The sequence below is a fragment of the Scyliorhinus canicula genome, chromosome 1, assembly GCF_902713615.1.
Source record: "Scyliorhinus canicula chromosome 1, sScyCan1.1, whole genome shotgun sequence".
Classification (NCBI taxonomy): domain Eukaryota; kingdom Metazoa; phylum Chordata; class Chondrichthyes; order Carcharhiniformes; family Scyliorhinidae; genus Scyliorhinus; species Scyliorhinus canicula.
In genome coordinates, this window is record NC_052146.1 from 6,202,297 (window position 1) to 6,217,435 (window position 15,139).

At 46.3% G+C, this 15,139-nt stretch overlaps 1 protein-coding gene across 12 annotated transcripts in view; it reads left to right on the top strand.

Annotated features, from left to right (window-relative positions):
* The first annotated feature begins 2,645 nt into the window (after positions 1-2,645).
* The window catches only part of ep400 (E1A binding protein p400), a 197,429-nt gene continuing 184,935 nt past the window's right edge, over positions 2,646-15,139 (top strand). For 11 of the 12 annotated variants that reach the window (XM_038803932.1, XM_038804131.1, XM_038804405.1 and 8 more), the window contains exons 1-2: positions 2,646-2,901; positions 12,973-14,360. In XM_038803932.1, the coding sequence (XP_038659860.1) occupies positions 13,002-14,360 (1,359 nt within the window). In that variant the 5' untranslated portion in view covers positions 2,646-2,901; positions 12,973-13,001. The remainder of the gene's footprint in view (positions 2,902-12,972; positions 14,361-15,139) is intronic. The other variant, XM_038803973.1, reaches the window with a different exon arrangement.

A 15,139-nucleotide genomic window follows, 5' to 3' on the forward strand; every position in this document is an offset into this window, starting at 1 on the left:
CTCACGCCCGCCCGCCGCTATGTTCGAAACCCCCCCATCCATGTTCCCGGGGGTGAATCGATGATTATCACATATTGGAGCCCAGACAGACCCACCTCCCCTACATGCCTCCTCCACTGGCCCCATATCCGCAGGGCCGCCCCCACTACCGGGCTGGTGGAGTACCTGGCCGGCGACAGTGGTAGGGGAGCCGTGACCAGGGCTGCCAAACTGGTGCCCCTGCACGAAGCCACCTTCACTCACTCCCAGATAGACCCCGTACCCACCATCCACTTCCTTATCATGGCTATGTTAGCCGCCCAGTAGTAGTTGATCAGACTCGGCAAAGCCAGCCCTCCCTCGCTGCGGCTCCTTTCAAGCATCGCCTTCTTCACCCGTGGGGATTTTCCCGCCCAGAAAAAGCTCATGATGATTTTGCCAGTCCTTTTGAAGAAGGACCGTGGGATAAAGATCGGGAGGCACTGGAAGATGAACAGGAATCTAGGGAATTGTGTACAGTCTTTGTGTATTACGCACACTCACAAATAGGCCTAAGGTCTACATTTTTAGACCTAAGTCTACTTCAGATTACCCTGAATGGGAAAGATATCACAAGCTAGCTGGCTCACGCTGCTACTATGCAGTAGCAACACAAATGGTGTTTACCACGATCAGGATGCTGCCATTAAGCCAAGATATTCTGCCTGACACACAAATGAGTAATGTGACATATGGCTTTCAGTGGCAGTGCAAGTTCACAGGCTGTATGTTTTAACTACTAACACGGAGCATACAAACAGTACTTCCCTTCAGCTGTTCCCAATAGGCAAAGTACTGGTTATATTGTCTTTTTTTAAATAAATTTAGAGCACCCAATTATTTTTGTTCCAATTAAGGGGCAATTTAGCGTGGAAAATCCACCTACCCTGCACATCTTTGGGTTGTGGGGGTGAAAGCCACGCAAACACGGGGAGAATGTGCAAACTCCACACGGACAGAGACCCAGAGCCGGGATCGAACCTGGGACCTCAGCGCCACAGGCAGCAGTGCTAATCACTGCGCCACCGTGCCGGCCTAGTACTAATTATAATCAACTAGACTGTGTCCGCAAAACTCAAAACATAATGTCTAACATTAAATGTGATTGGACAGCACTTGACAAACAATCCTGAGTGTGTGTCGAATCACACTAACCCATTTAAGATTATCAGCCAGGCTCGCAATGTGAATCACTTTCACTTCCTATAAATTACATATATTCATACGCAGGGACCTCTCCTCTGCAGGCAAAAGGAACATGTCCAGGCATTGTGCGTTTTTTTGAATTAAACGTTACGGGAGACAATTGTACCCTGATGCATTCTCCATGGCAGCCACCTTGGCCTTTCTCATGCAGTACATATTAGGTAATTTGGACATTCCGAATTCTCGCTCTGTGTACCCAAAGAGGTGCTGGAGTATGGTGACTAGGAGCTTTTCACAGTAACTTCATTGCAGTGTTAATGTAAGCCTACTTGAAATGAAATGAAATGAAAATCGCTTATTGTCACGAGTAGGCTTCAATGAAGTTACTGTGAAAAGCCGCTAGTCGCCCATTCCGGCACCTGTTCGGGGAGGCTGGTACGGGAATTGAACCGTGCTGCTGGCCTGCCTCGGTCTGCTTTAAAAGCCAGCGATTTAGCCCAGTGTGCTAAACCAGCCCCTTGTGACAATAAAGATTATTGTTATAATAATGGACTTGAGCAACTTCTCTACTACCGACATTAGGTTCATTGGTCTATAGTTCAGTTTTCTCTCTACCTCCCTTTTTGAATAGCGGGGTTACATTCGCTACCCTCCACTCTGTCGGAACCATTCCAGAGTCCAAAGAATTTTGGAAAATGGGCAGCAATGGATCTGCTTTCTTAAGTACCCTGGGCTGAAGATGATCAGGCTCCTGGAGATTTCATAGAATTTACAGTGCAGGAGGCTATTCGGCCCATCGAGTCTGCACCGGCTCTTGGAAAGAGCACCCTATCCAAGGTCCACACCTCCACCCTATCCCCATAACCCAGTAACCCCACCCAACACTAAGGGCAATTTTGGACACTGTGGGCAATTTATCATGGCCAATCCACCTAACCTGCACATCTTTGGACTGCGGGAGGAAACCGGAGCACCCGGAGGAAACCCACGCACACACGGGGAGGATGTGCAGACTCCGCACAGACAGTGACCTAAGCCGGAATCGAACCTGGGACCCTGGAGCTGTGAAGCAATTGCGCTATCCACAATGCTACCGTCCGCCTTCAATCGCATTAATTTCCCCGCAAACCATTTATCTACCAATTTCCTTCAGCTCCTCAATAAAACATTGTTTCTCAGGAGCCCAGCACTGAGACATTCTTGCTTAAGGGGAGGATTCCCAAATCTCCCCAATGCTTTGTGGGAGAGAGCACCAAAGGGAATTTCCAGTAGGCTGGTGGAGCAGAGCGCACCTTGCGCATTGCACAGGGGGGGGAGGGGGGGGGGGCGATGTCCCTTTAAGAACTGTGAAGGGGGAGGCGGGCTTACGAGGTCCCGCCCACCTTCGAGGCGTCCATTCGCCGATTGGCCGGCCCGCCTGTCAATCAGGGCGTGGGGTGACGGCAGCACGTAGGCGACGTGGCGGGCAGGACTTCCGGCCAGGGAGCGAGGCTGGCGGAGAAAGGGACGCCATGTTTGATTGTGGAGTCTGATCGGCGTCTCCGCTCGCCTGCCTGCCCGCCCGCCCGCTGCTTCACTCGAGCGTTTGGCCTCGGCCTCCCCGGCGCAGGTGGGAGATCGCCGCGTGCGAGCGAGGAGGGGGAGCCCTCCCCCCCCCGGCCGGTGGTCGGCGGCGGAGGAAGGCGCCGGGGCCGGATGGAGGCGCGGCTCCCGCAGTCGCTGTGAAGAGAGGATCGGGTGAGCGAGCGGGCGGGAGGCCGCGCGCGGCCGGCGGGAGCGCGGGGCGGGGGCGCGCGCCGCCGCGGCCAGGTGAAGCGAGGGGGCGCGCTCAGTGCTCAGACATCCCAGCCAGACTCCATACACCAATAACTGGCTGCACTGCAAAGTATTTTTAATGTTGCAGCAACAATTTTATATCAGCAAAAGTGATGAGTGCAAAACAAATGCAATTTAAATCTGGCTGTCATACATGTTTACAGCATGGAAACAGGCCCTTCGGCCCAGCTTGTTCATGCTGCCCCGTTCCTATCACTAAGCTAGTCCCACTTGCCCGCATTTGGCCCATATCCCTCTACCCACCCTGGCCATGTAACTGTCTAACTGTTTTATAAAGGAAAAAAATTGTACCAATGGGCTAGACAGCTGGTTTGTGCAGCGTGAAATTAAATTAAAATTGCTTGTCGTCACAAGTAGTCTTCAAATTAAGCTACTGTGAAAAGCCCCTAGTCGCCACATTCCGGCGCCTGTTTGGGGAGGCTGGTACGGGAATGCTGCTGGCCTGCCTTGGTCTGCTTTCAAAGCCAGCTCTTTAGCCCTGTGCTAAACCAGCCCCGGGTTCAATTCCGTACCAGCTTACCTGAACAGGTGCCGTAATGTGGCGACTAGGGGCTTTTCACAGTAACTTCATACTTGTGACAATGAAAGGTTGTTATTATTATTATTAGCACTGCCTCTGGCAGCTCGTTCCAGGCGCTTACCACCACCCTCTCTGTGAAAAAAGTTCCCCTCTGGTCTCTTTTGCATTTCTCCACTCTCACCGTAAACCTGTGCCCTCTAGTTCTAGACTTCTCTACCTTTGGGAAAAGATGTTGACTACATTATCTATGCCCCTCATTATTTTATTTTATGACCTCTATAAAATCACCCCTAAGCTTTCTACGCTCCAGGGAAAAAAGTCCCAGCCTCTCCTTATAACTCAAACCATCAAGTCCTGGTAGCATCCTCGTAAATCTCTTCTGCACTCTTTCTAGTTTAACAATACCCTTCTTATAATAGGTGACTAGAACTGAACACTGCATTTCATGTGTGGTGCTGCACTGAAGTATCTTATGTGCGATGTAACGTAGCTAACGAGAGTAGAGCAACTGGTGGGTTTTAGTTTGACCAAGTGTACTTTGGTTTGACAGCTTGACTGAAGCGGTTTTCATTTTGTCCAGCTGACCGCTGCAAACTTCGTAAGGACTGGCACGAAAGGTGGCACAGTGGCACACACTGCTGCCTCATGGCGCCGAGGACCTGTGTTCTATCCCAGTCCCTGGTCACTGTCTCTGTGCAGTTTACACATTCTCCCCGTGTCTGCATAGGTCTCACCTACCCTCCCAATCTGAAGATGTGCAGGGTAGGTGGGTTGGCCGTGCTAAATTGTCCTATAATTGTTTTTTTTTAAAAGAATTGGGTACTCTAAATTCATTTTATAAAAAAGTAATTCCGGTATCTAATTCAAGCTTATAATGCTGTGAGCTAGATTTTGCATCTTCACCCTCGAGTGGGTGGTGCTGTGAATTTTTAGAATTCTGCCTTCAATAGGAAGTAGCAATAACAAGTTAAGTTTGTCATCACTGTTTTTGTTTCACCCATGCGCTTGACGACTTGTGGGCATTTGCCTTCTCGATCATGTCTCATCTGTACCTCGGCTCCATTTATCTGCATTTGATCCACATCTCTCAGTACCCTTAACTAGCAAAAATCTTATCAGCCTTTGTCTTGAATGTTCCGGTTGAACTCTGGCAAAAGTTGCAAATTTGCACTACACCTTGTGTGTAAGGAAGTCTTCCTGACTTTACTCCGCAATGGACTAACTTCCTTTACGTTCCTGAGTTTGTGATTCTCACACTGGATAAATAGTTTTTCTGTATGGCCCCTCTCGAACCCTTCAGCCTCTTGTATTCAGGGGAACATGAGCCTGTCTTGATGATTTAACCCCTGGTATTTTTTTCTTTGATGGGATTTGAGCTTCGCTGGCTGGGTCAGGATGCTTTCCCATCCCTAACTACGCTTCAACTGAGTGTTTGCCAGGCCTTTTCAGAGGGCAGTTGACAGTCAACCTCATTGCTTTGGGTCTGGAGTTACATGTGGGCCAGACCGGGAAAGGACGGCAGATTTCTTTCCCTGAAGGGCATTAGTTTAAAAAAAAATTTAGTGTACCCAATTCATTTTTTCCAATTAAGGGGCAATTTAGCGTGGCCAATCCACCTACCCTGCACATCTTTGGGTTGTGGGGGTGAGACCCACGCAAACACGGGGAGAATGTGCAAACTCCACACGGACAGTGACCTAGAGCCTCGGTGCCGTGATTAGCCTCTGGATTACTAGTTCAGTGACATTACCATCACACCCCTCTCCCCTAAAGGCCAATATCTCCTTCCTGAAGAACCAGATGTAAATGGACATAAACGTTAGATTAATTGACACTCTTTAACAGGCAGGGTAAAGCGACCAATATCCACAAGATTATTTTTAATGATGGCATTTTTCTCCATGAGGATGCAATCATCATCGCAGTTGCCGCAAATGTCGGTGGGTGGGATGAAAGCAGTGCAACTCCTTCTTCAAAAGTTTTGAGCAGACTTTAAAAATCTTTTTAGTGTGTTTCCTTTCAAATTGTTCAGTTTTTGCTTACTGCTACGTGTGTGCAATATATGTAAATGAAAAAAAAGAGGGTTTTTGTCTTGCCTATGGCAAACAATAACTGAAGAATTTGAAGTTTGCAAGATCAGATGAAATTGCAAATCCAAAAAGCAAATTAAATTTTTGCCAAGTTAAATCTATGAATGACCACTCCCCTGTTTCTGTGCATTTCTATTATAGATAGCTTTGAATTCTTTAACATGAAATGTATTTGTTAATGCATATACTTAGCTTAAAGTCTAAGGCAGGGGTGGGCAAACTACGGCCCGCCAAAGGTCTTTATGCGGCCCACCAAGATCAAGTCATAAAAAAAAAAAAAATTTTTTTTTTTTAAATTTAAAAATAAATTTTATTTTTATTTTTTGGGTTACTGGTATAGGGTGGATACGTTGACTTGAGTAGGGTGATCATTGCTCGGCACAACATCGAGGGCTGAAGGGCCTGTTCTGTGCTGTACTGTTCTAGCACGGGCAGCACGGTAGCATGGTGGTTAGCATAAATGCTTCACGGCTCCAGGGTCCCAGGTTCGATTCCCGGCTGGGTCACTGTCTGTGCGGAGTCTGCACGTCCTCCCCGTGTGTGCGTGGGTTTCCTCCGGGTGCTCTGGTTTCCTCCCACAGTCCAAAGATGTGCGGGTTAGGTGGATTGGCCATGCTAAATTGCCCGTAGTGTCCTAAAAAGTAGGTTTAAGGGTGGGGGGGGTTGTTGGGTTACGGGTATAGGGAGGATATGTGGGTTTGAGTAGGGTGATCATGGCTCGGCACAACATCGAGGGCCGAAGGGCCTGTTCTGTGCTGTACTGTTCTATGTTCTATATGAGGCGCCCAGAATCATAACCGGGTGAAGCGCCATTTTTGAGAAGTAGAGAAAAAGAGGACTAAAGGCAGGATGCCGCTGGGGGAAGCGCTGAGGTATATGCCGCACGCTAATTGGTTACAACCGGAACTATTAATTAATATACTATGCGGCCCTTTAAAATTGTGAATTTCTGAATGTGGCCCTTGCACGGAAAAGTTTGCCCACCCCTGGTCTAAGGCACGGCCATTAACACAGTCCAGTGAGTAATTTTGTTTTGAATTTCTGCTATTCTTGGGTTAGTGGCGTGTACAATAATTCTTCCAGTCCTACTGGAATACAAATAGGAACAGTGGTAAACCAGGGGCTGGTTTAGCACACTGGAATAAATCGCTGGCTTTTAAAGTAGACCAAGGCAGGCCAGCAACACGATTCGTTTCCCGTAACAGCCTCCCCGAACTGGCGCCGGAATGTGGCGACTAGGGGCTTTTCACAGTAACTTCATTGAAGCCTACTCGTGACAATAAGCGATTTTCATTTCATTTCTAATTTCATTTTCCAGCACTTGGTCAGTAGTTTTGTATGCTAGGACATTTCATGTGCTCGTTTAAATGCTTCTTAAATGTTATGAGGGTTCCCACTTCTATCACGCTTCCAGGCAGTGAGTTCCAGATTCCCACCATCCTCTGGGTGAAAAGGTTTCCCCTCAAATCCCCGCTAAATCTCCTGTCCCTTACTGTAAATCTATGCCCTTTGGTATTGACTCCTCTACGAAGGGGAAAGGCTCCTATCTATGTTCTTCGAAATTTTGTACACTTCAATCAGGTTCCCCCTCGGCCTTCTTTGCTCTCAGGGGAACAACCCAGCATAACCAGTCCCTATCCATGTCTGAAGCTCAGCATCCTGGTGAATCTCCTCTGCACCCTCATTCATGCAATCGCATCTTTCTTATAGTGTGGTGACCACAACTGAACACAGTGCTCTAGCTGTGGCCTGGCGAGCGTTTTATGCAGCTCCATCATAACCTCCCTGCTTTTATAGTCTATGCCTCCGCTAATAAAGGCAAGTATCCCATATGCCTTACCCACCTTATCTATCTGTCCTCTGCCTTCAGGACATCCACCCCAAGGTCCCTTTGGTCCTCTGTACTTCCTTGTGTCCTACTCTTGCGTTGGGCTGCAGCTCCTGCCTCTTTCTGATATCCCGTGATTCCCTGGGAGGCCAAAAACCCTGCCTGTCCCAACCTTAAACATATTCAACGATGGAGCACCCACAGCCTGCCGGGGCAGAGACTTCCAAAGATTCACAACCCTTTGTGTGAAGGAAATTCTCCTCATCCCAGCCCTGAATGCTCGGCCTCTTATCCTGAGACTCTGCCCCTGTGTTTTAGATTCCCTAACCTTCGGAAACAATCTCTGTATCCACCCTATCAAACTCCTTCAGAATTTTGTTGGTTTCAGTGAGATCGCCTCACTCTTCTAAAGTCCAGGGAAAATAAGCACAATTTGCTCAGCCTCTCGTCATAGGACAACCCCCTCATCCCGGTACCAAATTTAGCTAGGACTAAGGAAAGGCCCCCATGACCCCACCAACCTTTAAAAAGCTGCACAAATTCATTTTTTGAGCCTCTGTAAAACCCTGACTGTATGCAAATACTGTGAAATGCAACCTGTAATGCCTCGTAACTCAGCCACTGTCTTTAACAGTCGCTTGGTAGCACACAACTTGCTGATGTTGCTGAAGCTTTTCCTCTTACACTCATCAGGACAAATATAAGGATGACAAATTTCTAACAGTTAAAACAATTTATACTGCAGCAGGAAAAGGTGCTCATTGGTTTGCAAGGCGACTCTGATTGGCCAAGCTGTTGTTGCTTTGGAGAAAGCAACGGGGAACTATAGGCACCCCAAGCTTCCAGGCAATTCACAACGGTGCAATATATAATGTAACCCCGGGGGAAAAATGCAAATATTTATGAATTCAATGAGAATTCAATGGGGGGGGGGGGGGGGGCATGCTAGCACAGTGATTAGCACGGTTGCTTCACAGCTCCAAGAACCCAGGTTTAATTCTCTGCTTGGGTCACTGTGCAGAGTTTGCACTTTCTCCCCGTGTCTGCGTCGGTTTCCTCCGGGTGCTCCGGTTTCCTCCCACAATCCAAAGATGTGGGGGTTAGGTGGATTGGCCATGCTAAATTGCCCTTAGCGTCCAGGAAGGTCAGGTGTGGTTACACGGATAGGGTGGAAAGTGTGGGCTTAGGTAGGGTGCTCTTTCCAAGGGCTGGTGCGGACTCAATGGGCCGAATGGCCTCCTTCTGCACTGTAAATTCTATGATTCTATGAAAATGTGAGTTTAAAAAAATGCGTCTAGGGTAACTAATGGTGGTTGTTGTATTAAAGGTTTTGTTGTTATTGCATGAGTTAATGTGGAAAAAGGGAAGTGTTCCACAGGAGATGAAGGAGGTTTACAGAAACTGTGCTTATTAATGTTTTGACAAAAAGCCTTGAAGTCCAAATGTATTTTCTCATTTCGTGTATTATTCTTTCATTAACAATTAAAATTACAGTAAAAACTCTTGGCAGTATAGTCATCAAATTATCACTTCACTGTTGGACAGCCAGGCCCTATTATGCAATATTAATATCATGATAATAAATACTGGAAAAAATAGTCATTTTTAAAAAATGACACTTTTTTACATGCTCTTTCCTGGGTCATCATGCTCAGTTGGCTTTACTTCAAGATTCCTTTCCTTCAGATCTTTCCACAGGCTCGCTTTTTCAGACCAAAATCATCTCCAGACTTTGTGCTCTCTCCACTGGACCAACACGAGACTACACCTTATTACCACACCACTGGTGACCCATTTTGTCAATCACTCTGTCCCACCTTCAAAAGATTCCTTATGACCCTTTTGTTTGGTTCTGGATTCACCTTCTCAATCCCTCTTTTCTTTTTAACCCAGCTCATTAGAAGTGTATGCTGATAAGAGTTTGGTGAAATAGGGTGGAAGGAGACTTGTGTAGATCTTCACACTGGCAGAGACTAGTTAGGCCGAATGGCCTGTTTCTGTGCTGTCGTTTCTACATAATTCTACCAAAACCTTTCATCATCTTGGAAAAAAGCTTTATTAAGTGTCACAAGTGGGCTTACATTAACACTGCAACTAAGTTACTGTGAAAATCCCCTAGTCGCCACACTCTGGCGCCTGTTCGGGTACACTGAGGCAGAATTCAGAATGTCCAATTCACCTAACAAGCACGTCTTTCGGGACTTGTTGGAGGAAACCCACGCAGTCAGGGGAGAATGTGCAGACTCCGCATAGACAATGACCCAAGCTGGGAATCGAACTGGGGTCTCTGGTGCTGGGAAGTAACAGTGCTAACCACTGTGCTGCCGTGCCGCCTTATTGGGTCACCTCTTGACCTTCACAGTTCCAAGATGAATAGTCCTAACTTTTCCAACATTTTCTCATAACTGGTAACATCCTGGACAATCTGTTCTGTACCCGTTCAAAGGCCTTTGCATCTTTCCTGAAGTGTGCTGCCCAGCATATTTGAGTCGAGTGAGGCCTAACTAGGAATTTATAGAAAAATGAATGAGACAAAAGTTGACACTGAGCGACAAGAAACATTAGAACAGATGACTAAATGCTTGGTCAAAGAAGTAGATTTTAAGCAGCATCGAAAATCAGGAGAGAGAGTGGCATGATTTCCAGAGCCTGGGAGCTAGACAAATCAAGCCATGATTGCTATTGATGTGATGAAGAAGGTGTTGAATGTACCAGGGGCCAGAGTTTGGAGAATGGGTTCTTAAGAGAGTTTTTTTAGGTCTGGAGGAGATTAAAGGAATATAGAAACATAGAAAAAATAGGAGCATGAGGAGGCCATTGGGCCCTTCAAGCCCGTTCCGCCATTCATTATGATCATGGCAGGTCACCAACTCAATAGCCTAGTCCTGCCTTTCCCCATCTATCCTTTGATCCCCTTCGTCCTAAGTGCTATATCTAACTGCTTCTTGAAACATACAATGTTTTGGACTCAACTACTTCCTCTGGTAACAAATTCCACAGGCTCCTAATCACTGTCCTAAACGCTCCACTCCATATCCTCAGACTGTGACTCCTGCTTCTGGACACACCACCATCGGGAACACCCTTCCTGAATCCACCCTGTCCAGCCCTGTTTGAATTTTATAGGTTCTATGAGATCCACCCTCCATTCTTCTGAACTCCAATGAATACAATCGTAACCGATTCAATCACTCCACATACGTCAATCCAGCCACCCCAGGAATCAGTCTGGTAAACCTTCGCTGCGCTCCCTCTATAGCTAGAACATCTTCAGATAAGGAGACCAAAATTGCACACGTTATTCCAGGTGTGGCCTCACCAAGACCCTGTTTTGCAACATCCCCTGTACTCTAATCCTCTCGCAATGAAGGCTAGCATACCATTTGCCTTCTTTACCGCCTGCTGTACCTGCATGCTTGCCTTCAGCGAATGGTTTACAAGGACACCCAGGTCTAGTTGCATGTTCCCCTCTCCTATAATATGGCATTCAGATAATAGTCTGCCTTCTTGTATTTGCCACCAAAGTGGATAACCTTGCATTTGGGCAGCATGGTAACATAGTGGTTAGCACTAGGGCTTCACAGCGCCAGGGTTCCAGGTTCGATTCTCGGCTTGGGTCACTGTATGTGCGGAGTCTGTACATTCTCCCCATGTCTGTGTGGGTTTCCTCCAGGTGCTCCAGTTTCCTCCCACAAGTCCCGAAAGATGTGCTATTAGGTAATTTGGATATTCTGAATTCCCCCTTCATATACCCGAACAGGCGCCGGAATGTGGAGACTAGGGACTTTTCACAGCAACTTAATTGCCTATCATGACAATAAAGATTATTAAATATTATCCAAATTATACTGCATCTGCCATTCACTTGTCCACTCGCTCAATTTGTCCAAATCACACTGAAGGATCTCTGCGTCCTTCTCACAGCTCACCCTCCCATCCAACTTGGTGTCATCTGCAAATTTGAAGATGTGACATTTTGTTCCCTCATCTAAATCAGTAATACATATTGTGAATAACTGGGTCCTAGCACTGATCCCTGCGGCTCCCCACTAGGCACTGCCTGCCAATTTGAAAAAGATCCGTTAATTCCTACTGTTCTGTCTGCTGACCAGTTTTCTATCCATCTCAATGCACTACCCCCAATCCCTACTCACAGCAGCTATGATCCCAAATGTTTATGGGCAGCACGGGTAGCACAGTGGGTAGCACTGTTACTTCACAGCTCCTGGGTCCCAGGTTCGATTCCCGGCTTGGGTCGCTGTCTGTGTGGAGTCTGCACGTTCTCCCTGTGTCTGTATGGGTTTCCTCCGGTTGCTCCGGTTTCATCCCACAAGTCCCGAAAGACGTGCTGTTTGGTGAATTGGACAGTCTGAATTCTTTCTCCGTGTACCTGAACAGATGCGGAATGTGGCGACTCGGGGCTTTTCACAGTAACTTCATTGCAGTGTTAATATAAGCCTACTTGTGACAATAAAAATTATTATTATCCCATGCACTTTAATTTTACCCGCCAATCCTTTATGCGGGACTTTCTCAAAAACCTTCTGAAAAGTTCAAATAAACCATATCCACTGGCTCCCCTTCATCAATTCTACTAGTTACATCTATTCCAGTAGAGTTGTCAAGCATAATTTTCTCTTTCTAAATTCACAAAGACTGTCTGATCATGCCACTGTTTTCTCAGTGCTCTGCTATTAAAGAAATATGGACGGGTGAGACCATGGAGAGAGATAAACAGCAAGAAAGGAATGTTAAAATCAAGGTGTTCCTCGACTAGAAGCCTATAAAGATCAGCGAACACTAATAATAATTATTGAATCTCTAATTATATTTTTCTCAACTTTGTATTTTTTTAACATGGAACAAAAATGCATGACATGATTGTTTTAATCGTTTAGGGAGTCCTGACTCCAAATTGAATTGCAGGCAGTAGGAAGATTGAGTCAGTTGTGAGTTTAGAGATTAGTTAATGGAACTTTAATGGTGTAGCTTCCTCCCATTTATATTAAATAAATAAAATACGGTTTATTTTTAATGGATGACCATAAACGTATTTGATGGATGGAGCCTAACCAAATGCAGGAATATAAATAATGAGCAGAAATTGGGAAAAGAAAGTCTTGTCCGACATGACCTTATCATCTCCCAAATGGTGGCATTTTGGGAGTGTAATCACAGTTGTTGGAAACATGGCAGATAGTTTGCACATAACAAGGTTCCACAAACAGCAAAGTGATAGTAACCAGACATATGCAGAGAACAGGAGATACGCTGCTTATGTGTTAGCTTGACAGAGCACTAAGACTTTCAAAAATTGATCATATTAGCTAAACTATTAGATCAAATTTAGTAAGAAATCCAAAATTCAAGCAAAATGTGTGGCTATCTGAGCTAAAGATTGCACCGATCAGCCATTTGCTATCAAAATCACTTGGCTCACTTAAAATTTGTATTTTTCATTAATTTACATTTTTGTTGCAAAACAATTATTTTTATCATTGCTTTTTTAAAATAAAGACTTTTTTCTCTTCTAGGGTAGCACTCGCCCAACAAGGTATTGGTGATGATGCACCATGGCAGTGGTCCACAAAACATACAGCGTCCACTGCAGAGATCCAAGTCGTATACAGGCGGTGAGGGAGATGATCAGACTGCTTTACCCCAATCTCCCGCCACGGCATTTGCTCCGGCCCTCAGCCCTGTGCCACGCACTGTGGCCAGTCCTTCTGGGCCTCAATCACCGAGTTACCAACTGCAGCAGCTTATTATGAACCGGAGTCCGGTATCCGCCCAGAACGTCAACATCACGCTGCAGAATGTCAGCCAAGTGATGGCTGGGAGTCAACAAATTACCTTGGCTCCCCTTCCGATTCAAAATCCGGCATCCCCGGGATTCCAGTTTAGCTCGCAGGCAGTGGGACAACAAAGGCGGTTTGAACATGGATCTCCATCGTACATTCAAGTAACCTCTCCTTTGCCTCAAGTCCAGCCACAGAGCCCCACACAGCATAGCCCTGCATCAATGCTGCAGAGCGTGCAACGGACAGGTGCAGTAGCCACGGGGTTGGGCATGTGTAACCAGAGCCCAACCCGAGGTTTTGTGGATGCCAATGTGCTGGTCAGGCAACTGAACCTCAGCCCATCCAGCGCTGGGCACTTTGTGTACCAGGACCCGTCCACCCTTGCTCAGATCACTTCAAACGTCGGCGGGCAGATACAACTGACCGCGGCCGGCGCATCTGCTTCTGTGCCACGCGAACGGAGACTCTCGCAGCCTCACTCCCAGACTGGTGGAACCATTCACCACCTCGGGCCTCAGAGCCCTGCAGCCAGTGGCCCTATGCAGCCCCTGCCTAGCCCGAGCCACATCACCACGTCAAACCTGCCTCCGCAGATCAGCAGCATCATACAAGGACAGCTGATTCACCAGAAGCAGCAAGTTCTTCATGGTCAGCAGATGGCCAGATCTGTAAGTTATGAAAGGACGCCCATAGCCCTTACTGCGGGTGTGGTAGGGCCATCGGCCTTTGGGATGACTACTCCGGCACCTCCTTCTAGCCCATCACGGAATACTGTCACTCAGAGCCTGGCACCAATTTGTCTGACTCCCACCAGCAGTTGCACCCCATTTGTGAGGAAACAACCAAAGAAGTTGGAAGAGATTCCACCTGCCACCTCTGAGATTTCCCATTTGAGAAAACAGTGTTTGGAGCACCACCTGGCTGAAATAGAGACTCTGAGGGAGACATTTAAGGATTATTTGGTTGAACTTTTCTTCCTTCAACACCGGCAAGGAAACATGATGGATTACTTAACATTCAGAAGGAAGCCGTGTCTGGCCTTGTTGGCATATTTGAAGCAAAATGACTTAGACCTGGAAGAGGAAGAAGAGGAAGAACAATCTGAAGTCATTAATGATGAGGTAAACAAACAATTCACTATTTAACCCAAAGACCATTCCAGTACTTGTGGCAATGGCAAGGTGAGAAAGTGGTTGCGTCTGTATGCCCAGGGTATGACAATGAATTCTACACTGGTGAAAAACCCTTCAGCTTTCTTTCAAGACAGTTGAAATTTGGACTAAACTAAAGCTGTTCAGTGAAACAGGACAATATTTCTAAATCTTTTGAAGGGTAGAAATGTTTTGAAGGTTCCAAGCTCTGGGCATTTGCAACTACGCTCTAGCCCTGCAGTTAATACAAGAATGAGACTCTCAGCCCATCTAGCTTTGTTTGGGGCCTGTATAGAGGACCTACACAGATCATTTTCATCTTGGTTCTACCTTGGTGCCAAAGCCATATTCCTCAATCCTGCTCCCCTGTTTTTAATGTAGAATGTCTCCATTTATTATTCAATGTTCCAATCAATGTCCACACAGCTCTTGTGCTAAATTATAGCTTAATTCTTTAATAATTCCAGTTGTAGGGAAATTGCACGAATGGCATTTTCCTTGGGTGTTTCCTATGCTGTAGTCTTGCCATTCCTTTAATATATGGTATGAATGTGATTTTCAAAGGTTCTAATTTTAAAATGGACCAACTTCATTTAAGGTAATTAAAAACACAATTTTCTGATAGTGCAGAAGTGATGTAAAATGCCAAACTAAATCAGGACTTTGTACCAATTATTTAAAAAAAAAACCTCAGAAGCCTTATATTGGACTGTAAATGGACATTCTGAATAAATGGAGTTAGGTGTGGA